Genomic DNA, 24732 nt, shown 5'->3' with positions numbered 1-24732 from the left:
ATATATATATATATATATATATATATATATATATATATATATATATATATATATATATATATATATATATATTCACATACAATATACCTTATCGTCTGTCTGTAACCGAAATTACGGGCCGCTGATCGGTCGTGGCCGCCAGGCCCCCGCCAAGTCGCAACCAATCAGCGACAGGCGCAGCTGTTTGTAACGGTAAGCTGCGCCTGCCGCCGATGGCCACGACCTATCAGCGGCAGGCGCAGACCTTAATCTGTAAAAAAAAAAAAAAAAAAAAGAGAATTAAAACAAAAAAGGTATTCTCACCTTCCGACGGCCTCCTGTCTTCTTTCCACGCGCCCAGCCTCGCGTTCCCAGTAATGCTTTGCGGCTTAGACCGCTGATGACGTCGGTCTTCCTTCTCACTCTCGCGAGAGTGACGTCATCAGCGGTCTAAGCTGCAAAGCATTACTGGGAATGCGAGGCCAGGAGCGTGGAAGAAGACAGGAGGCTGTCGGAAGGTGAGAATAACTTATTTTTATTTTTTAATATTTTTGTACAGAGCCGCGGCAGTGATTGGTCGCGGACAGAGGGCCGTGACGCTGATTGGTCGCGGCTACACGGAAAGGGGGGTGAGGGGACCATGCATACCAGGATTGGGGGGTGAGGGGACCATGCATACCAGGATTGGGGGGTGAGGGGACCATGCATACCAGGTGAGGGGACCATGCATACCAGGATAGGGGGGTGAGGGGACCATGCATACCAGGATTGGGGGGTGAGGGGACCATGCATACCAGGATTGGGGGGTGAGGGGACCATGCATACCAGGATTGGGGGGTGAGGGGACCATGCATACCAGGATTGGGGGGTGAGGGGACCATGCATACCAGGATTGGGGGGTGAGGGGACCATGCATACCAGGATTGGGGGGTGAGGGGACCATGCATACCAGGATAGGGGGGTGAGGGGACCATGCATACCAGGATAGGGGGGGGTGAGGGGACCATGCATACCAGGATAGGGGGGGGGTGAGGGGACCATGCATACCAGGATAGGGGGGGTGAGGGGACCATGCATACCAGGATAGGGGGGGTGAGGGGACCATGCATACCAGGATAGGGGGGGTGATGGGACCATGCATACGAAGAAAGGGGGGTGAGGGGACCATGCATACCAGGATAGAGGGGTGAGGGGACAATGCATACCCCAAAAGGAGCGTAAGAGCACCATGCATACCAGGATTGGGGCGTGAGGAGACCCTGCATATCAGGATTGGGGCGTGAGGAGACCCTGCATATCAGGATTGGGGCGTGAGGATACCATGCATACCGGGATTGGGGGGGGGAGGGTGAGGGGACCATGCATACCGGGATTGGGGGGGGGGGGTGAGGGGACCATGCATACCAGGATTGGGGGGGGGGGTGAGGGGACCATGCATACCAGGAAAGGGGGGTGAGGGGACCATGCTTACCAGGAAAGGGGGGTGAGGGGACCATGCATACCAGGAAAGGGGGGTGAGGGGACCATGCATACTCCGAAACGGAAGTAAGAGGACCATGCATTCCAGGATAGGGGGTTGAGGGGTAGCATGCATATCAGAATTTGGTGGTGAGAGAACCATACATATTAGGATTGGGGGGTGCATTATTGCATTATTAAATCTTCAAAAATAAACTGCCTATATATTCTAGAATACCCGATGCGTTAGAATCGGGCCACCATCTAATGTAGTTACCTCATAAATGGACAGTGGTCAGAATTATAAAAATTGGCCCGGTCATGAACGTGCAAACCACCCTTGGGGGTAAAGGGGTTAATATATTCGTATGAGACACTCCTCTTTTAAGAGTCGATTAGTGAGATAACCAGCAACTACTGAAAGTAAATTATTTCAGATATTTTCCTAATTCTTGAGTTGTTTGTTTTGTAAACTGGAAAAGACAGGTTTTGTTTTTTTTAGTGTCACTCCTGCCAATTGTAGTGTGTGTTTGTAACTCTACTCAAGGTATTACTATTGGCAAAAGTGCAGCGTTACAGAATAAAGCAGCAGTGTCACTTACCATAGCATGGTGGCGACTGCCATGTTATCATATTTTTCACAAATATGCTGTAAACTGCATTCTTAATCCCTAATATAATGGTAATAGATTTAGTACAGCTTTATTCCCTACACGCCTCTGGTCTTCATCATGGCTGCTGATAAAGGGGCATATAACTATCCATCAGAGACCTCCATTGAATACCACTGCACATGGCATGGAACATTAGTGCAGTGTTGTGTGCAGTGTTATTCATTGTAGGCCACTGGTGGAGCAGAATATAGCCAGGCTTGTTCATCATTGGCTCTAAGGACTGGGGCACTTACATACATATAAGACAATGCTGAATAAGGAGGTGTCACATCTCTGAGGAGATCATCATGCCTAAATCATATATTGCTGGATTATAGTGTTTGCAGTATATTTGTGGGAAAAAATGATAGATGCCAACCCCAACATGTTCAGGTTTTTTTTTTTTTTCTCTTAATTCCTGTTTTGTAGATCAAAAAAATATATTGAAGCAATAATCTAGTTTTTAGTATATGGTTTCCTTTGTTTTAATCTGTAGAAACAGTCACTGCAGCCACAGTTACTGGAAAGCAACTGTCCCAACATTCGCATGGACCCCACCATCTGTCCCGCAGACCCAACCTGGATGGCGTTTGTGCACAGCAACGATTTGTGGGTGGCCAATATAGAGACCGGAGACGAGCGCAGGCTGACATTTGTGCACAAAGGTAAACGCCTATATAGTCTGGAAACATAAGGGGGGAATTTTATTACGACTGGCATTTTAGACCCCAGTCATGTTTGCAAAGGCTGCTGAAATAAGGTTTGCATGCCCCCTTAATAACATTCTTGGATTTTTTGATTTGGGCTCTCTGTGCCAGAACATGAAACTTACAGAACCTCAGAGCTGGCATAGACTTTGGCTAGAACGTACACTAGTCCCCTGCCATAGACATAACTCCTTAATGAGCCACACTCGCTTTTTTTTTTTTTTTTTTTTTTTGTGAGGCTCATAAGGGCAAGAACTTGCAAAATCTCTTCATAAATGCCACCAACAAATCTTGACTTTTTTTTTTTTTTTTTTTCTTTTACACCTGAAAGCCTGGAGATGAGGGGATAATTATTTCCTCCAATGGAGTGCTATTTTAGTACTGGTACTAGACTGGGGCCTAGGCTCAGTCAGTTGATAGTGGTGATATTAGAGTTTAGGCTAGGTCTCTTCTGCCCAAAAATGAATCGGATAAAGTGACTTCTGTTTACGACAGACTTGGTAGGAGTGGAAGAAGATTCCCGTTCTGCTGGAGTAGCCTCCTTTGTGTTACAGGAGGAGTTTGATCGCTACACTGGTTACTGGTGGTGTCCCCGTAACGAGACAAGTAAGGATTGTGTCCTGTAAGTCTTCTAATCACACCTCTTGTGGAGAAGCAGTGGTTAACAGTTCGTCTGTATGCCGCAGCTCCATCAGGCGGTCAGATACTGCGCATCCTCTATGAAGAAAATGATGAATCTGAAGTTGAGATAATCCATGTGACATCCCCAATGCTGGAAACCCGAAGGACAGATTCCTTTAGGTACCCCAAAGCTGGTAAGTGTTTGGTTTTGCTTTCGCCAAATGTCAAAATCCTCAGTAACGGAGTTTCTGCTCCAAAAGCGCAGCATAATGTCTGTGTACATATCCTTATGCTGCTTTTCAAGTTTACTATTAAATGTAGTTTGGTCTTGCAGGTAAAACTGTTTTTGAATTCTGATCAATTACGTTTTGTTTTTTTCTCTTCCCCAGGGACTGCAAACCCAAAAGTGACATTTAAACTGTCAGAAATAACTGTGGATGCAGAGGGCAGAGTAAGTGTAGTGTTAGTTTTGTTTTTGAGTTCACTTTGTATTACCTTTTCACGTGCTTCCATGATACGATTTAAGCTCAAATTTTGAAACTATGCTTTTTTTCATCAAATACTATAGTATGGTTTTTTTTTTCGCATTATTAATTACTGACAGTAAAATGCCAGTTAATACAAGCCTAAATGAAAATGGTCCTATAAATGTTGCAGTGGCCATAGGTGGCATCTTCACAACTTTCATTAATATTGGCAGCTGTCGGTAAAGCCACAAATGCTGTAGTACAGAATCCGACTTGCAGCAGGTCACTAAATTAGCCGGGGGCAAAAAAACAATAACCTACCTTACAGCTACCCGTACCCTTTCTGTCCCTGATAGGACTGTGCTTGGTGTCAGCTATAACTGGAATGTTATTCATTGTCTTCCAGGTGTTGGATGCTGTAGACAAAGAGCTGCGGCAGCCGTTTGAGGTTCTGTTTGCTGGGTGTGAATACATTGCTAGAGCTGGCTGGACTCCAGATGGAAAGTAGTGAGTTTTCTGAGGCTAATGCCTGATCTAATATTTAACACTAAAGACCAAGTAATGTGGATCATATACAGCCAGAGACTATGGGAGGCTGTCATTGTATCTACCAAGTGCCATGCTACCCTAGATTGTTTAATCAGGCCTGTATGTGTCGCTGTGCCTGGTATTGGAGCTCGACCCTATTGGAAGTGAGTGGACAGCCAAATGAAACACTGCTGTGCCTAAATAGTGAGGATGCGATGCTCCAGAGATGCCTACTTATCTGTTAATGGAACCTACAGAATACAAAAAGTATCAATTTATTTTAATACAGAATACATAAATGTCATTAAAAATGGTGAACCTATGTACAGTGGGGAAAAAAGTATTTGATTCACTGCCAATATTGCAAGTTTTCCCACCCACAAAGTATGGAGAGGTCTGTAACTTTTTATTGTAGGTAAACTTCAACTGTGAGAGACAGAATCTAAAAACAAAAAAAAAAAAACAGAATCATTGTATGATTCTTACATAATTAAATTGCATTTTATTGCATGAAATATTTGATCACCTACCAACCAGCAAGAATTCTGTCTCACAGAACTGTCAGTTTTTCTTTAAGAATCTCTCCTACTCTGCACTCATTACCTGTATTAATTGCACCTGTATGAACTTGTTGCCTGTATAAAAGACACCTGTCCATGCACTCAAATCAATCACACTCCAACCTCTCCACCATGGGCAAGACTAAAGATCTGTCTAAGGACATCGGGGACAAAATCGTAGACCTGCACAAGGCTGGGATGGGCTGCAGGACAATAGGCAAGCAGCTTGGTGAGAAGGCAACAACTGTTGGCACAATTGTTAGAAAATGGAAGAAACCCAAGATGACTGTCAATATTTCTCAGCCTTGGGCTCCATGGAAGCTCTCCTTGAAAAGGTCAGTAATCGGCCCAGAACTACAATCGGAGGACCTAGTCAATGACCTGAGGAGAGCTGGGACCACGGTCTCAAACATCCATGACTGCGTAGTGTCTTACTAAAATCCTGCATGACACGCAAAGCCAGCACATGTCCAGACCCGTTTGAAGTTCACAAATTACTATCTGGATTATCCAGAGGATGCATGGGAGAAGGTCATGTGGTCATTTGAGACCAAAACAGAACTTTTTGTTATCAACTCCACTCGCAATGTTTGGAGGAAGGCGTAGAACCCCAAGAACACCGTCCCAACAGTGAAGCATAGTGGAGGAAACCTCATACTTTGAAGGTGCTTTTCTGCAAAGAGGACAGGGCGAGTGCACCGTATGGAAGGGAGGATGGATGAGGTCATGTATTGTGAGATTTTGGCCAACAACAGCTTTTTCTCATTAAGGGCATTGAAGATGGGTCGTGACTGGGTCTTCCATCCAGCATGACAGTGACCCAAATCACACATCCAGGCCAACTAAAGAGTGGCTCCGTAATAAGCATTTCAATGTCCTGAAGTGGCCTAGCCAGTCTCCAGTGCGGAATCCAATAGAATATTTGAGGACCTCCTGAGGAAACTGCAGGTAGGCGGTGAAATGCGTGTCGAGGTGTGCGGCAGTCTTTTTGCTGAAACCATGGCCACATGTAATTACTATCTATAACTTATTAACAGAGTATTTTCCCTTCACCCATAACAGCACACCTGAGAGAGGGATCCGCCCCGCTAGGACAGGAATCTACTGAAATATAAGGGACGCAACCTCTCTCCCGCTTCAGTTGGGTTCCTGTCTTGGAAGGGAATCCCAGACTGACAGTGGCGGTGCCTGTCATGGATTTAAAGTACCCAGGCCCGTCCCGGCGTGGGAAGACCAGGTCATCTTCCCTGTAGCGCTGGCCGTCGGGTGCCTGGTAGCACAGTCCCAGGGGGCTCAGGGTTCGTGCGGGCGCGACTGGCGGTCCCTAATTCCAGGGCGCTCCACCGCGCCTCACTCTCCTCTTTCGTGCCCCCAGGCTGTCTCCCTCAGAGCGCGTAACGTGGGAGAGCCGGGGGTGTCTTCCGGCCGCTGACGGCGGTGCAGAGCAGCCTGGGAGCGCACTGGCTGACGTCAGCAGAGCAACGGCAATATGGCGCCTGGTGTGACACCGGCCGCATGGAATAGTAGTGCGCGGTCGCAGGGGGGGAGGGGGAGGAAGATGCTCACCGGGACCAGAACTATTTAAAGGAGGAAGACCTCAGCATGGCTGGGTAACCATGGGGTCAGAACAGGAACGGTCGCCGTCTCCACCGTCTCTGCCTCCATCACAGCCCTCGGCTCGCAAGCATGGCAGCCGTTCAAGTGGCAAAAGCAGCAGTCGCCACAGGTCGGGGGACTCTTTGATGTCCAGAGAGCACAGGTCACGTGCTCCTCCACAGCCTCAGTCTGGTACGCTTAATTACGGTGGTGAGTGATCTTCGTGAATGTTAGTAACATGGTTAATAGGGTTCTTCTGTGTTAAATTCCTTAGGAGAAACCCAAAAAAGCAGGGAGCAAGAGGAACAATAGAGATTGTGCTATATGTAGAAGACCCCTAGCAAGAGACTGGCAGAAAGACCTTTGCACCAGCAGCATTCAGCGAACCATGGCGGAGGAAGCACCTAGCTTTGCAACCAACCTTAGATCCGTTATCAGGTCAGAGATGGAAGGCTAGCTTAAAGCTTTGCTAAAGAAAGGGAAAAAGAGTAGGAAAGATCCCCCTAGTTCTTTCTCAGACTCTTCCTTGGCCTTATCTCAGGCGGAACACCCATCCGCTTCCTCAGATAGCGACACGGTTGGCAAACAGTGTTTTCCAATATAGGATACGGATGCTCTCCTCAAGGCCATTAGAGTAACCATGGGCCTACAGGAGGAAAAAACAGCTAAGTCCCTGGAAGATATCATGTTCGGGGGACTACAGGAAAGGAAGAAACGGACCTTTCCCGTCAACGAGAAAGTCCAAGCACTCATTGAGAGAGAATGGAGGAAGCCTGAGAGGTCAGGAGCCCTTCCTTCCTCCTCTAAAAGGAGGTACCCCTTTGAACATAAGTACACAGAAATATGGGACAAGGTCCCAAAGATTGACGCTGCAGTGTCCAGATCATCTAAAAGATCAGCCCTGCTCCTGGAGGATTCAGAGGTGCTTAGGGACCCACTAGATAAAAAAGCATATTCCTATTTAAGACATACATGGGAAGCAGCAGCAGGAGGACTGAAGCCGGCAATAGCGGGCACCTGCACTGCACGTTCTGTAATGATTTGGCTGCAGCAGCTGAAAGACTGGCTTCAAAAGTCTCAAGAGAAAAATTATTGGCAGACAAGTATCTGCTGCACGGGGCGGCAGCTTTTTAGCCGACACTTCCGCCGACTCAATGAGATTGACAGCAAGAGCAGCAGGACTATCAAACGCAGCGAGACGGGCATTATGGCTTAAGGGCTGCCCAGGGGATCTGCAGTCTAAAGCTAAGCTGTGCTCTCTCCCTTGTGATGGTCATTTTTTATTTGGAAAAAGCCTAGATGACATCTTAGAGAAGGCAAGTGACAGGAAGAAGGGCTTCCCCAGGTTTCCAGTGGATCAGAGGAGGCCGCCCTTTCATAGGGGAAAATTCAACAGGGGCCGTCGTCCGGGGGATAGCAGAAAATGGGATAAGAGGAAAAAGGAGTCCGGATTCATGTTCGGAGGAGCCACCTCAACCTCCAAGAAATCCCCACAATGACGCCAGCATTCCGGTAGGGGGGAGGTTGATGCTCTCTTCCCAGGCCTGGGAAAACATCTCTTCCAATTCCTGGATCCTAAACATCATAAGGGAAGGCCTCAAGATCCCTTTTTTACACCAACCAGTAACATTATTTGTCGTGACCCTTGTCAGAAACGTGATAGGGGAACAATTGGCCCTATAATCAGAAATCTTAAGTCTGCTAGACAATCATGTTCTTTCCGAAGTCCCAAGCAGACAAGAAAAAATGGGTTCTACTCACCCCTCTTCCTGATAAAAAAAAACAAAAAAAAAAAACAGACCAGTCATTCAGGACAATCATAAACCTCAGAGGCCTCAGTGGATAAAAAAAAATCAAACTTTCAAGATGGAATCGGTAACTACAGCCATAAAGCTGCTACATCACGATTGTTTTATGGCTGTAGTCGATTTAAAGGATGCATACTATCACATCCCCATTCATCCATGTTATCAAAATTACTTGAGTAGCTCTTTACATCCAGGGCAATCTCAGGCATTTTCAATTCAGAGCCCTTCCATTCGGCATATCCATAGCCCCGAGAGTGTTTACCAAAGTCATAGCGGAGATGACAGCCTTCCTCCAAATCCACAACACGGTCATAAAACCCTATTTGGACGACTTCCTAATAGTGGGCAGCTCAGAGGGCCACTGCACTGCACAGGTAGAACGAGTGACAGACACCCTTCAAAGACTGGGCTTGATAATCAAAAAATCAATGCTACCACCCCTAAAGAAACAAGTTTTTCTAGGGTTCATCCTGGATTCAGAACAACCAACCTGTCTACTACCGGAGGCCAAGGTAGAAAAGGTGAGGAATGTGACATTAGCGGCCCTAGCCCAACCCCACATGACCCTGAGGAACGCGATGTCCTTGCTAGGCACCCTGACGTCCTGTATCCCGGCGGTGAGGTGGGCACAATTCCATTCCCGACAGCTTCAGACGGAAATTCTGTCAGCACAAAGGTCACTAAAAGGGTGTTTAGAAGGAAGAATGGAGCTTTCCTTAGAGGTCAGGCACTCTCTCATATGGTGGTTAGACAGAACAAACTTGACGTCAGGGATACTATGGGGCAAACCAGTGACCGACATAATTCTGACAGACGCAAGCTCCTCAGGAGCGCACCTAAGGGGTCATACGGCCCAGGGGGCCGCAAGAGCAAAATGCTTCCTCCAACTTGAGAGAACTGTGGGCAGTGAGCAAAGCCCTAACAAATTTTATTCCCTTCCTCAGTGGCCCCAACGTCTGTATTATGTCGGACAACAGAGTAACAGTGGCGTACATCAATCACCAGGGGGGTACAAGATCACACTCCCTAATGAAGGCGGCCAGCGACACTTTTCAGAGAGCAGAACAACATCTACTCTCTGATGGCACGTATAAAAGGGGCGGAGAATATAGAAGCCGATTTCCTGAGCCGCAGTACACTAAAGCAAAGGGAATGGGCTCTAAATCAGTCAGTTTTTCAGAAGATAGTTCAACTCTGGGGGGAACCTATGATATACCTCTTCGCCAACAAAAACAGGCAGGTCGAAAGGTTCTGTTCATTAAACCCAAAAGAAAAGCCATGGGCAGTGGACTCATTGCAAATTCTGTGGAATTTCAGGCTGGCTTATGCGTTTCCCCCAGTGGCTCTGATCCCAACAGTGGTGAGGAAAATCAGGAAAGATCAAGCCAGGGTGATCCTATTAGCCCTGCTCTGGCCAAAAAGACCCTGGTTCTCGCTGTTGCAGATGTCCCTCTCAGATCCATGTCACCTACAGGAGATCCCAGACCTGTTAACTCGGGGTCCAATATTTGAAAGGTTGCTTCTAATGGATAGAGGGTTCTCTCTGGGGTTAGTGGCCACCCTGTTAAAAAGTAGGAAGCCAGTAACGACTAATATCTATGGCAGAACATGGAATAAGTTCCTGGGGAAGCAGTTGGACCAAAAACCCCCGATTAAGGCCACTTTTTGGAATTTTTACAATCAGGATTACAGCTGGAGGTTAGCTGTGAATACCCTTAAAGTTCAGGTGTCTGCACTAGGCGCACTATATAATTGTAACTTGGCAGCAAACAGATGGGTAGCTAGGTTCATTAAATCCTGCCACAGGTCCAGACCTATATCATTACCAAAAATAGCCCCATGGGATCTAAACCTGGTGTTAGAGGCCCTCACAAAAGAGCCATTCGAGCCTGTTCAATAACTGCCTATAAAATATCTAACCCTAAGGACGATTATATTAGTTGCCCTTACTTCGGCCCGTAGAGTAAGTGACTTACAGGCCCTCTCGGTAAACCCACCTAATACCCAAGTGTATCAGGATAGAGTGGGTCAGGAGATTCTTTCCCTCCTTCTGTGGAAATCCAAAAAATCCAGGGGAATAAAAATTCCACACATTAGATGTTAGAAGGGCCCTGCTAGAATATATATCAGTGTCTAGCCAGTGGAGGAGGTCCCAGTCCCTATTTGTATTCTTTCAGGGTGCCAGAAAGGGTTGCGGAGTGTCAAAGTGGACCATTGCCAGATGGATTAGGGAGGCCATTAGTATAGCCTACTCAGCTAGTGGTGTTCCAATTCCTGACTGCATCAAGGCTCATTCCACCAGAACCGTGGCAACCTCCTGGGCTGAAAAAGCAGAGGTATCGATTGATCAAATTTGTAAGGCCGCTAACTAGGCCTCACCATCAACCTTCTTTAGACACTATAGATTAAATCTATCCTCCTCTGCTGACTTAACCTTTGGTAGAAGGGTGCTGCAAGCGGTGGTCCCTCCCTAAGGTGGTTCGAAGTATCCAATAATCTCACAGGTGTGCTGTCATGAGTGAAGGGAAAACCACCATGGTTACTTACCGGTAGTGGGGGAGAGGTGCCGCCCCTTATATTTCAGTAGAGTCCTGGCGGGGCAGATCCCCCTCTCTGGTGTGCTGTCATGGGTTCTGGAAAAAACAGCTACCGGTAAGTAACCATGGTGGTTTTGTATGTGTATATGTATGTATATATATGTATGTGTATATATATATATATGTATGTGTGTGTGTATATATATATATATATATATATATATATATATATATATATATATATATATATATATATATATATATATATATATATATATATATATGAGTGTGTGTGTATATATTCTGTGATATATCCATGGTTTTGATTGTTATACATAGTTGTTTTTTCATAAGGCTTTTTCATAAGGCTGTTCAACCTACTGATCCATATCCTAGTTTATTATGTGTAAACCGTATAGGTATACGTCGTAAGGTCTTTAAATATGTTTAGTGAACCATTTTTGTCTGCTTTAGGGTGCATGGTTTTTATTGTGCTTCTGTTTTTTTGTTTTGTTTTTTTTGTTTCCATCATTGTTTTGTGCTTTTTTTTTTTTGTGGTGACCTACATAGGTTCAACATTTTTATGGTATTGATGTATTCTGTAAGACAAAAAATTTACATTTTGATCCTTTTTTGTTTAGACTTTGGATCCCGTTGCTTCTACTTGTACTCCTGTAGGTCCTATATGCTGTTGAATGAAGGGATTTTGCATTTCTTAGATGATCATGATATGTTTCCATTATCTGTTAGTAGTCTGTCCTAATGAAAACCCCCCTAGATGGTATTCCCATGTTGACCATTTTATGCTTGACTTTATGTAACGCCTGTTGACTTCTATAGGGAATATCTTTGATTGCCTGCTCTCTTGGTCCCAGAGCTAAGACCATTATTTATGAAGCATTTATGATATATCTGCAGACAACGCACTATTTTAATGATGAGCTCACTAATGGGTACAAATATATGCAGGCTGTCCTAATTTTCATTTCATTTTTTAAGGTAAGGGGTCCAGGTCAGGAAATGTTTATTGGTGATCTTTGTGATCTGTTGTGGTTTTTCATTTGTGTATATCTTTCCTTGCAGTGCATGGGCTATCCTACTAGATCGTCCACAAACCCGTCTGCAAATTGTTCTTATTCAACCCTCACTGTTTGTGGCTCCCTACAAAGAATTTTGTGATCATCGGTTATCAGATTCTGGGTCTGAATATGCAACACCCCTTGTGATCTATGAAGAGACAACAGATATATGGATAAATGTATGTCAGTAACATGTGACACCAATGTAGAGGATTTAACTTTGTTTCTAAGGATTTTGTATAGACATCCTGATGACAGTGTGAAATGTGCACAATGTCATGACTGCTCATTCTTTAGATGTGTACCATCAGCCACTCAGTGTTTCCTGATATTTCAAGTGGGCCATGATATGCAAAATATATTAAATTGGTAGAGTGCGCAGTATGTTTAACGTGTGCTTCCTACATCTGATGAAATTTACAAGAAGGAAAATCATGCAGCAGAACATATGCTATTTCAAGTGTTCCGTCTACCACTTTAAAGGGAATCTGTCACCCCATTTTTGGCCTATAAGCTGCGGCCACCGCCATCAGGGGCTTTTCTACAGCATTCTGTAATGCTGTAGATAAGCCCCCAATGTAACCTGAAAGATAAGAATAACGAGTTATATTATACTCACCCGGGGGTACTGCAGTGTGCAGGCGCGGGACCTCTGACCTTTCCCGGCGCCTGTGCACTGCAGTACTTTACTCTGCCTTCAACAGGGCAGAGAAAGTACGCCTGCGCAGGAGCCGCAGCAGAAGTAAGAAGGTGGATGTCATCGCATGAAGATGGGAGGGACCAGACCGACACCCACCGCACTCGCCCCTCGGTGAGTATAATCTTGTTTATCTTTCAAGTTACATCGGGGGCTAATCTACAGCATTATAGAATGCTGTAGATAAGCCCCTGATGGCGGTGGCCGCAGCTTATAGGCCAAAAATGGGGTGACAGATTTGCTTTAAAGTGGTAGATGGAACACTTGAAATAGCATATGTTCTGCTGCATGATCTTCCTACCTGTAAATGTCATCAGATGTAGGAAATCTTTGGTGAAGAATCAACAAGTGGGACACAATTGTGAAGTTGAACGAAATTTTATTGGTTATTCTAAATTTTCGTGGAAATTCAAAAACTGAAAAGTGGGGCGTGCAGTATTATTTGCCCCTCTAACTTAAAGGGAACCTGTCACCCCCCCCCCCCAGGCGTTTTTAAGTAAAAGAGCCACCCTGTGCAGCACTAATGCTGCATTCTGTCAAGGTGGCTCTTTTACTAGCGTCCCTTCCACCGCAGAAATAATAGTTTTTAAAATTGTTCAAAAATACCTGAATTTTGACAGGGGGCAGGTCTTTCCCCCCCCTCTGACAGATGCCTCGCATCCATCAGTCATTTCTTTCTTCAGTATTTGGCGCCGCCTCCTCAGTGTTCTTTTGAAATGCTGGCGCCTGCACTGTATTATAGTTTCGTGGGCATGCGCAGTTAGCGCTGCTCGACGTGCCTGTGCTCTCAGATCACATCCCGGCCTTCATATCGCGTGGCAAGAGATCCCGCCCCGCAGTCGCTTATGATTTATTCACACTGCGGGGCTGGGAATCTTGGGCATGAGAGCTGCAGACAACTACTGAGCATGCCCGAGATTCCCTGTCACCCAGTGTGAATAAATCATAAGCGACTGCGGGGCGGGATCTGTGGCCGCGCTATATGAAGGCCGGGATGTGATCTGAGAGCACGGGCACGTCTAGCAGCGCTAAATGTGCATGCCCACGAAACGATAGTACAGCGCAGGCGCCAGCATATCAAAAGAACACTGAGGAGGCGGCGCCAAATACTGAAGAAAGAAATGACTGAATGCGAGGTGTCTGTCAGAGGGGGAAAGACCTGCCCTCCTGTCAAAATTCAGGTATTTTTAAACAATTTTAAAAACTATTTTTCCGGTGGAAGGGACGCTACGTAAAAGAGCCACCTTGACAGAATGCAGCATTAGTACTGCACAAGGTGGCTGTTTTACTTAAAATGCCTGGGGGGGGGGGGTGACAGGTTCCCTTTAATACTTTGTTGCGCCACCTTTTGCTGCGATTACAGCTGCAGGTCGCTTGGGCTATGTCTCTATCAGTTTTGTACATCGAGAGACTGAAATTCTTGCCCATTCTTCCTTGGCAAACCGCTCGAACTCAGTGAGGTTTGATGGAGATCGTTTGTGAACAGCAGTTTTCAGCTCTTTCCACAGATTCTCGATTGGATTCAGGTCTGGACTTGGACTTAGCCATTCTATCACCTGGATATGTTTATTTGTGAACCATTCCATTGTAGATTTTGATTTATGTTTGGGATCATTGTCTTGTTGGAAGACAAATTTCCATCCCAGTCTCAGGTCTTTTGCAGACTCCAACAGGTTTTCTTCAAGAATGGTCCTGTATTTGGATCCATCCATCTTCCCATAAATTTTAACCATCTTCCCTGTCCCTGCTGAAGAAAAGCAGGCCCAAACCATGATGCTGCCAGCACCATGTTATACAGTGGGGATGTTGTGTTCAGGGTGATGAGCTGTGTTTGCCTTTACGCCAATCATATCGTTTGGCATTGTTGCCAAAAAGTTCGATTTTGGTTTCATTTGACCAGAGCACCTTCTTCCACATGTTTGTTTTTTCTCCCAGGTGGCTTGTTGCAAACTTTAAACACTTTTTATGGATATCTTTGAGAAATGGCTTTCTTCTTGCCACTCTTCCATAAAGTCAAGATTTGTGCAGTGTACGACTGATTGTTGTCCTATGGACAGACTATCCCACCTCAACTGTAGATCTCTGCAGTTCATCCAGAGTGATCATGGGCCTCTTGGCTGCATCTCTGATCGGTCTTCTCCTTGTTTGAGATGAAAGTTTAGAGGGACGGCCGGGTCTTGGTAGATTTGCAGAGGTATGATACTCCTTCCATTTCAATATGATCGCTTGCACAGTGCTCCTTGGGATGTTTAAAGTTTTGGAAATCATTTTGTATCCAAATCCGGCTTTAAACTTCTCCACAACAGTATCACATACCTGTCTGTTGTGTTCCTTGGTCTTCATGATACTCTCTGTGCTTCAAACAGAACCTTGAGACTATCACAGAGCAGGTGCATTTATACGGAGACTTGATTACACAGGTGGATTATATTTATCAGTAGTCATTTAGGATAACATTGGATCATTCAGAGATCCACAATGAACTTCTGGAGTGCGTTTGCTGCACTGAAAGTAAAGGGGTTGAATAATATTGCACGCCTCACTTTTCAGTTTTTGAATTTCCACAAATTTAAAATAACCAATAAATTTCGTTCAACTTCACAATTGTGTCCCACTTGTTGATTCTTCACCAAAAATTTATATTTGGTATCTTTATGTTTGAAGCATGATATTTGGGAAAAGGTTGAAAAGTTCCAGGGGGCCGAATACTTTCGCAAAGCACTGTATTTATCTGATTGGCATACCTCCATTGTGGCGTTTATATACCATTTATGGCATTATGTGTTGCCAAAGCCAGTACATATTCTGTTGGGTTGATTACTTATTTGCCTTTTAATGAATGTATAGTGTTGCAGCCCCCATGGTTCTGGGGTGGTCTGCTCCAATGGTCTCCACCATGAAAGGAAATGGATTATTTCATGTTTTTAGCAAGTTTGTTACCTGGTTGCTACAGCCAGTCGCAGTCCTCAGGATGTTATCGCTTGCTGACACAGCTGAGACCACCAGAGTGATCTGCCCTGCAGCCACGGGGGTTTGAGCATTACCACACCTTTTTTAATGTTAGCATTTTGAGCACACCTTGCTTCAGGTAACCTATTGGGGCGAGTGGATACTGAAAGTCCACAAGAGTGTGTTACAGGGTGTCCAAAACTGTAGGAGACACTTTATGGGTGGTGTATGACACTTGCGGCAGGAAAAGTGTGGCAGTGGGGATACAGAATAGTTAATGCTTGCTGCACGATGAAATCTTTAAGCAACTGACAAAAAAAAATCCTGTTTTTGTAGATGGTTGTGCTTGTTTGATGCTCACTGAACAGGAGCTACAGCGCGATGACTGAAGAGTTCTGTGACTCTTATCCATCCCAGTGGAGATTTGCCGCTTTTTTTTTTTTTATTTTTATTTTTTTTTGTGGTTTGCCAGCTGCTCAAAGTTGTACAATGTGGCCATTTTGATGTATTATACTTTTACGCAGTATATATGGTAGATTTTGACGACTTCTAGTGTTTGATAACATGGTCTTGCACAGACCAGAGAGCAAACCTATTTTCCCAAGCGATTTAGTTTCAATAAGTTTTTATTTGAAACCTCATAAAAACAATAACCAATCTCCCATGCAAGGGAGCATATATTATATTTAAAATAACAAATTAGACGTACAAGAAAAAAGACAAGACAGGGGTAGGGGAAGGATAGATAGCAGGAGTTCAGCCATACAGTGCTTAATATTAATATGAAGAACCAATTTGAAACATCCTCCTCAAGTAAACACCCAATGTTTGAGTTCTGGTAAGACCTTTTCTAGAAGTCATAAACTGTTATTCCCCAAGCGATTTAAATGATAGTCTAAGCCCTTCCTTTGTGCCCTGTTTGGTAGCATCTTTTTTTTTTTTTTTTTTTTTTTTTTTTTTTTTTATTACTATTCTTCTTTGCTATGTTGTATCCTAAGCCTCTTGCATAGGCCTGGTAACATGGAATGGTCACCCAGAACAATCTGGTGTTTGTTTTGTCATGTTTCATTCCTTAATATAACTCTCTCCATTTTTAATAGATTCATGACATCCTATACTTTTTCCCCCAAACCCGAGACGATGAAATCCAGTTTCTCTTTGCCTCTGAGTGCAAGACGGGATTTCGGCACCTATACCGGATCACCAGCCTATTGAGAGCTGCCAGTTCTGGTAGAGCCGGAGTCGATCTTTTAGGGCTCAGTGAGTTGCTTTCTACCTTACCTACACCTTGACATCAGTGTGTCAGATCTGTTTAGCTCTAATCTGAATGTACTTTCCTTTTATCTACTAAATGTGTTCTTTCATAAGCACGCATGTGACGTATGGATCTTTGTTGCCATGTAAACATGTTTCCAAGAAACCAGAGTAATGTATTCATTCTGATTGCACTGAACAAAAGTATAATCCAGCAGGAACCGTGAACAGCCAACTATAATATATACGCTATAAAGCTATACACAGCTCTTTGCAAAAGTCATCAACCTTGGTTGATATTTTGATTGCAGATTAAAGGGAACCTGTCATCCTATTCATGCTGCCTGATTCATGAGCAGCTTGGATCAGACGCTGGATGCGTTATTGCAGCAGTGTATATTGAAAACAGCTGCCTGGGGACTGTCTCTGACTAGTCATAGGCGGGACCCCAGCGGAATCTCGCCGCTGCTGTAATCAACAGGTCTCTCCCTATGCGAACCCTTATAGGATTATACTGGTAAGTCTAGGGGGATGGCGAGATACCGCTGGGGTCCTGTGTTGGACTGACTGCAGCTTTCAAAGTAAAACTTGCACAGCTGCAATAACACTAATTTTTTTAATTCTTTGCCCAATCTATATTAAAAATGCAAATTTAAATCGTCCTATCTTCATACTGGCTATTGGGGCTTGTTTTTAGAATCTATTGTCATGTTTCAGAGGAAACACATGTACATTGCCACCATGGTCAGGCTCCAATATTTTGTATTGAAACATCTAATGAGTGTATGCAAAAGTCATTGTGAAGAGTGGGAGAGCTGTGACATCACATATTGTGATTTTTGGGGTCCTGTGATATCAGCTGTGTATAGAGGTGTTACCTGTCATTGTAATCCTGCTTCTGATAAGAAAACTTCTGAAAGGACAGGAAGTATCTGTCTAAAAAAAAAAAAAAAAAAAAAAAAAAATTCCCACGTGAAAATTGCAAGATTACTACAGTAATGTCTTAATAAGGATTGTGGTATGAAAAAAAATAGACAAATATTTTTAAACATACATGGAACACATAAAGTTGAATTTAACAAGAAGTCACTTTCTGATGATGGCTTCCCTTTTAAGGTAAAAAAAAAATAATCAGGACTGCTAGGATTTGCTTATGTTCCCAGATCACAGGTCTCCTTAGCTAAATGTTAAGGATTACCCTTGTAATTTCGAGCATTAAGTGTATCCAAGTCTAATACTTGTAAGTTGCAAATGAGGTCATTATATTTCATGAGTATTTGTAAACCAAAACCAGGGGTGGATCTCGAACAGAATGATTCATATTTCTTTTGTTTGCTTCCACCTCTGGGCTCCAAAATACTGATCTAATCTGCAATCTGTGATTAAGCCCTAGGACTGAACTATTGGGGACTTTTATAAGATGCTTGGAAAAACGTTCAGGAAAACTTGAGACTGAAAGCACATCTTTGTAATTCAGCTTCCGTTCTTTTTCAGACAAACCATAGATGCACAAAATTCAAATATTGATAACGCATCTGTTATGTATGGAGGGCCTTATGGCTCCGCCCGACACCCCCCCCCCCCCCCCCAACAGATGAGATCTGGGATCAGAATTATTACTGTCCAATGTAAATGCTTACCCCTTTTATATGCAGTACTTGCTCTGCTGCACAAGCAAATGCTGTGTGTGTGTATATATATATATATATATATATATATATATATATATATATATATATATATATATATATATATACATATATATATATACATACCTTTTTTAATTTTACAAAATTGTATGCGTGGACTGTCTTTTAGGTGATTTCCGTTGTCCTGTAAAGGAAGAGGTGGCAGTGACCAGTGGAGAGTGGGAGGTTCTTGGCAGACATGGATCCACTGTGAGTTTTACAGAATTTCTGTAGTTTGCCTACATTTTTTTTTTTTTAAATAATAAAATAATAATTCACTGGTGGAGATGGCAGACTACAGCACTCTTTTTCCAGCAGTCCCATAGACCATGAATAGAGCAGAGGTACACATGCTCGACCTACACACCATTCAGACAGTATGCCGCAGAACCCCCTTTTTTGTTCCCAACAGTCGGGCTATCAGAGATCAGCAAGATACCCCTTTTCCTATGGAAAGGGCATAACTTACAATCTTGGGGGGGACCTGTTTATAATCTGGTCTAAGAAATTGTGTTATCTCCTCTGCTTTAGTTACTTGTTCTGTTCATAAGCTTGGCATGTGTAAACAGTAAGTTTTTGCTTTGAAAGCTTTGTAATAAATGGAATAATTCTCAATTCTTCAGATTCGAGTAGATGAGGTCAATAAACTAGTCTATTTTGAAGCGACAAAGGACACTCCTATAGAACATCATCTGTATGTTGCAAACTATGAAACTCCAGGAGAGGTGAAGAGGCTCACGGACCTTGGCTTTTCCCATTCCTGTTGTGTTAGCAAGGTGAGTGTTTTGTTCTTGTCCCCCAACCTTCCTTTCTAGTGTATAGTGCTGTCAAGTTTTAAAAACTGCTGCAAAAGCTCTATTTCAGTATGGACGGCCCCATAAAATGAACATAGTGCACAGCAATATCAAACAACATTGCTGTGTACATGTTGTCTTACATTCTTTTAACCAATTCAGGGTCTGGAAACAACTTCACCTGTGAACTTGTCTTCTGCTCCAGTGTCTGTGCACATACCCTTTAGTGTTGTTGTTAAGCTTTGTTGGTTTTTGTTTTGTTTCTCCACCTCCTGCTTTCTGTTGCCCCCTTTTGTAACTACTTTCTAACTGCTTCTAAAATGTAGATTGGAAAAATTGGGGAAATAAAATCCTACAGAAGTGCCCATGACAATACACGCTGAAGCATAACCTCAGAGTAACATCTTATTACATTGTCCTGAGCTCTTGTGTTTTTTCTTCTTGTCAGCACTGCGATATGTTCATTAGTAGGTACAGTAGCCAGACCCTTCCACATGCTGTGCATCTTTTTAAAATGAAAGGCAACGGATCTGATCCAACACAAAAGGATAAAGAATTTTGGGCTACTCTTCTGGAGTCACCAGGTGAGGTGGCACATTATATTCTTATGTCGATGTGGCATGAAACATTCCATGAAATTACAATTGCTTTGTTATAACGTGCTTTTTTTCTATTTTAAATAGAATTGTGTTTTTCTTCATTAGGGACAGTTCCTGGTTACATAGCCCCAGAAATTTTCTCTTTCCCAAGTAGAACAGGATTCACTCTTTATGGCATGATGTATCGACCACATCAGATGCAGCCAGGGAAAAAATACCCCACTGTCCTTTTTATTTATGGAGGTCCACAGGTAAGGTTCATTTTTCTTCAAACTAAGAGAAATGACAGGGAGTATACTATGCACATAGTGATGTGTTTAGGCGAGACAAAAATGCAGCTTTAAGGATTTGTCCATTACTTTTCAGTTCTTTATCAATGGGCCCAGAGTGCTTCAAAAATTAAAAAATGTAGATTCTCACTGACCGAACACTCTGTTCTGCTCCCGGCGTCCTCCACTGTGTTCCCATTGCCCTCCTAGTGGGGCACATTGCATGATGGCTATAGCCCCTCAGCTAGTCATTCAGTCTGTAGCTGAAAAAAATAGTTGCATATAAAAAAATTACATAAATATAGCTTTATTTTGTTCATTAAATTGTAAGCTGCAGTCTGTTATCCATTTTAAGGATACCTGTTGGCTGTACTCAGATGGTTGCGCTGCTATCTGGATTCTTAGGAGTCCAGAATGGTAAAGTAATCAGTGGTTAATAACACATTTGTATCAAGAACTAGTCATGGCTTTACATTTTCGATGCATGCTCCTATTTTTTCTGAGTCCTCTAGTTTACAGGCTGCATTCAGTGTCTGTGTGCAATAAGACTATTTTCTTTTTAGGTTCAGCTTGTTAACAATCGATTTAAGGGGGTTAAGTATTTCCGGCTGAATACTCTTGCATCATTGGGGTATGTTGTTGTCGTAATCGACAATCGAGGTTCCTGTCACCGTGGTCTAAAGTTTGAAGGAGCATTCAAGTACAAGATGGTGAGAAAAGGCAGTAATGTAGAACTAAAGAAGGAAACCTACATGAAGAAAGAAATGTCCATTCTACGAATGTGCCCCTGAATAATGAGTATTTTCCCTTTCTCTGCAGGGTCAAGTGGAGATAGATGATCAGGTGGAGGGGTTGCAGTATCTGGCTGCTAAGCATAGCTTCATAGACCTTGACCGCGTTGGTATCCATGGCTGGTCTTATGGAGGCTACCTCTCACTAATGGCTTTGATCCAAAAACCTGATATATTCAGAGTAAGTTACATTAAAACTGCATGGACAGTTAAAGGTGCTGTTAGTTCTCCTGTCTGAGTTTTAGTATTGTAGTTCCTCCTAGAAATTTAGGAAGATAATGACAATTGGGTGCTACCATTTGGGCAGGGGCCAAGTGGGAAACTTGCACTCGCAATGTCAAACTGGTGATGACGGCATTACCATATTCTCCACATGTGGTTTTTTTTTTTTTTGTGTTTTTTTTTTTTTTTTGTTTTGTTTTTTTACAAGGAGACAGTGAACACCCAGTTATATATTTTATAACTTGGTTTCATAAATTTCTAGGGGAATAACAAACTGAACAGCAAAATCATAGATGCCCAGAATTGTAAATTTTGGGACAATACAATTTATTTACTTAAGTCCACTTTGAAGAGGACCTCCTGACTTTTCTACTTATCACTTCTAGGAAATGTCATAATGTAAAAGATTTCTCAAATATGAATACCTAGGAGAATTAAAACACTTCCTCACTAATTTAGTTACAAAAGCTCTAGCCCTTTAAGACAAGGATACTCAAGTCTGCTCAAGTCAGTGTCACTAATTGACAGCTGTGTGAAGGTTTCTTAGCTGACCATGGTGTGTGGGGGGGGGACAGTATAGGGTGTATACAACACAGGAGTCTCTTCACTTCATGCTGACTGTAATTATAAATGTGGCAAAATGAGATTGATCCCTGTTTGAAGCACCTAGATTGCCTTTTCATTGCTCCCATAAACTGATGAAAGCTATAGTGTCTGATACCCCCACAGTGAATTCTTCCACAGTACCCTCCACATACACTGTATGATGACCCTACTGTACCCCTCTCAATCATCCCCAGGCAAAATATGGTGACCCCACCACCACTACCGTTTGATGTCCCAACTGTAATCAGCACACTGCCTTCCACACAGTACAATGGCCCTCACACCCCGACACAACCGTAGCCCTCCATACAGTATGATGGCCCCCACCTAGCCCTCTATGCCGTATGATGGCTCCCACATTAATAATAAACAAATAATCCCCAGTTGGGACTTCGGGCCACTGTCCCCGAATCCCATAAGGCACAGCGGCAGTGCCTCTTACTGACTACAGTGCAGCAGCACAGCCAGAAGTCAGACTCCGCCCACACATCACATGGTCCTGACGTCCTCACAGGTCCTTCAGCCCAGCTGCCAGCATTGGTAGTGAGGCTTAGAACGCAGACAGGAAGTTTAAGATCCCGTCAGACACCTTCCTCCTAGGCGTGCGGTGTGGGTAGGAGCCGGGCAGGGTGGCAGCGGTGCCTGCTGCAGTGTGGGCAGCAATGACCTTCCTGTCTTCGTCCAGTAGTGATCTGCAGAGCAGCGCCTGGCAGTCTGCAGTGTATGGGAGGCGCTGGGGGGAAAGTGCTTCTCCTCCTGCTGCTGCTAGGATGATTACAGTAGGAGAACTGACATGAGCCGGAGGCTGGGCTGCTGATGAGCTCACCCACAGCCCTGGAGTCTTACACTGGCATGTATGCCAGTGTGCAGATATCAGTATGGAAACCTGCTACACCACCATGAGGCGAGCAGTCAAGGTTCTCTGCAGAGGATTACTGCTTTCCATCCCAGTAGATGGTGCTGCAGCATCAGACATTAAAGGGGTACTCCAATTTGACTATCTTATAATATTGCCAGTTGGGGCTTCCAGCCGCTGTCCCCAAATCCCATAAGGCACCGTGGCAGTGTCACTTGCGTAGGCACAGTTCGTAGTCGTAAGGCCACGAAATGCACCTGTGCAAGTGATTTACGTGTCTCCGCTATTCCCGCGTGTGCGTAGTAATGACGCGGCTGTTAGTGCGCCTGCATGGGAATAAACAGCTGCGTCGTTACTACACATGTGCGGGAATAGCGGTGATGTGTATGTCACTTGCGCAGGTGCAATTCATGGCCTCAAGGCCATGAACTGCGCCTGCACAAGTGACCTTCTCGTCACCGCTATTCCCGCACATTGCCAGTAACAGCCACAACTGCGCGCTCTACCTGCGCATGCGCAGTAAATACGCGGCTGTTACTGCGTGGGGAATAGTGGTGACGTGTATGTTTCACCGCACTCCCTATGCGATAGCATCTGTCCTATTTCTAGTAAACAAATAACTCTCCCTGTTCCCCAGCTGCTCCGGGCACTGCTCGGAGCAGTGGGCACCCTGCAGTGACGTCATCATGCCTTCTGCGCTGACAGTTCTCAGACAGAGGGGAAAGATGCTAAGGAAGCATCAGCTGACTGCTCCCTCTCCCATCATTGTTTTCAATTGTATCGGCATCCTGGATGCTAGTACAGTTGAAAGTATACCACCAGGTGGTGGGTCTGTTCCGACGCTCGACTCACGGGCATTAGAGCGGTCGTGTGGTCTGCGTGCCACTGCCCTTTATAAACTGTCCTCTTCCTGTAGCTGATCTTCAGAATATTCAGCAGGGCTGTGGAGTCGGTAAGCCAAACCTGCGACTCCGACTCCTCAATTTCCCTTACACCGACTCCAACTCCGACTCCTACACATATTGTTTATATATTTAAGTGAAAAATTTATTGTAGTACAATGTGAACCTCAGACATTTAATCATTTTTATGATCCAATAATCAAGATATTTAGATAGAACAGAATATATATTGGTGTACTACCCGGTTTTCATTCTTTTTGGTACAGATATGATATGGATAGACACAAATATGGATAAATGGATAGATAGAGCAGATTTCTAATCTGCTTTTGCTATTGAAAACATTATCTATGAGCTCAAAAACCTTTCAGGTGATGCAGTTTTTTGAAAAGATGATCTGCTTTTGCAGCTGAAAAACGTATCCTCAAAAAGCACAGGAAAAACGCTGTGTGTTAATGTAGCCTTAGATCAGGAATAGAACAGCCATTTATAGGACATTTCATAACTTTCCCAAACTCCTATGAAAAAATATTCAGCACATCCTGCATTGAATTACTGTACCCAATTTATTATATATTTTAGGAGTCAGAGTCGGTCCATTTTATACCGACTCCACCAAAATGAGCACCGACTCCACGACTCCGACTCCACAGCCCTGATATTCAGGGCATCTTACCATATGTATGATAAATGACAATGGTCAATAAATATCAAGTAAAGTTCAGACTCTTGGTTAAAGGGGAGGAACATTTTCACCTGATCTGTGTCTCACTGGCTCATTGAGATGCATTTGTGATGCAATTCACTATTTTTGTGACTGTTAAAGAAAATTTAAAAAAAAAAATTGGTAATGGGGAAATGAGTTTTCCCACTGCATTCAATGGACCAGTGACTTGACAAAACATGCAAGTTGAGTCCACCCTAAATCTTGCAGCTCTACGCACATGACTCTATTTACCATTTGAGATGCTGTATAGAATCACCCCAGCCCCTCTATTTACCGTTGAGATGCTGTATAGAATCACTCCCAACCCCTCCATTTACCATTGAGATGCTGTATAGAATCACCCCCAGCCCATCTCACGGTTGGTACAACCCAGTCTCAACACATT

At 43.9% G+C, this 24732-nt stretch overlaps 1 protein-coding gene across 2 annotated transcripts in view; it reads left to right on the top strand.

Moving 5' to 3' along the window:
- The window catches only part of DPP8 (dipeptidyl peptidase 8), a 63515-nt gene that overhangs the window by 31787 nt on the left and 6996 nt on the right, over positions 1-24732 (top strand). For both annotated transcript variants that reach the window (XM_073568870.1, XM_073568871.1), the window contains exons 5-17: positions 2587-2755; positions 3293-3403; positions 3484-3612; positions 3808-3869; positions 4292-4392; positions 11998-12172; positions 16740-16899; positions 18712-18791; positions 19205-19357; positions 19824-19959; positions 20080-20225; positions 20807-20953; positions 21063-21215. In XM_073568870.1, the coding sequence (XP_073424971.1) occupies positions 2587-2755; positions 3293-3403; positions 3484-3612; positions 3808-3869; positions 4292-4392; positions 11998-12172; positions 16740-16899; positions 18712-18791; positions 19205-19357; positions 19824-19959; positions 20080-20225; positions 20807-20953; positions 21063-21215 (1722 nt within the window). The remainder of the gene's footprint in view (positions 1-2586; positions 2756-3292; positions 3404-3483; positions 3613-3807; positions 3870-4291; positions 4393-11997; positions 12173-16739; positions 16900-18711; positions 18792-19204; positions 19358-19823; positions 19960-20079; positions 20226-20806; positions 20954-21062; positions 21216-24732) is intronic.

Source organism: Dendrobates tinctorius, unplaced genomic scaffold (assembly GCF_039654945.1).
Source record: "Dendrobates tinctorius isolate UK_male_01 unplaced genomic scaffold, ASM3965494v1 ptg000022l, whole genome shotgun sequence".
NCBI classification, from domain to species: Eukaryota; Metazoa; Chordata; class Amphibia; order Anura; family Dendrobatidae; genus Dendrobates; species Dendrobates tinctorius.
The sequence above is the reverse complement of the archived record's forward strand: the minus strand, read 5'-3'. Positions and strand labels throughout refer to the sequence as shown.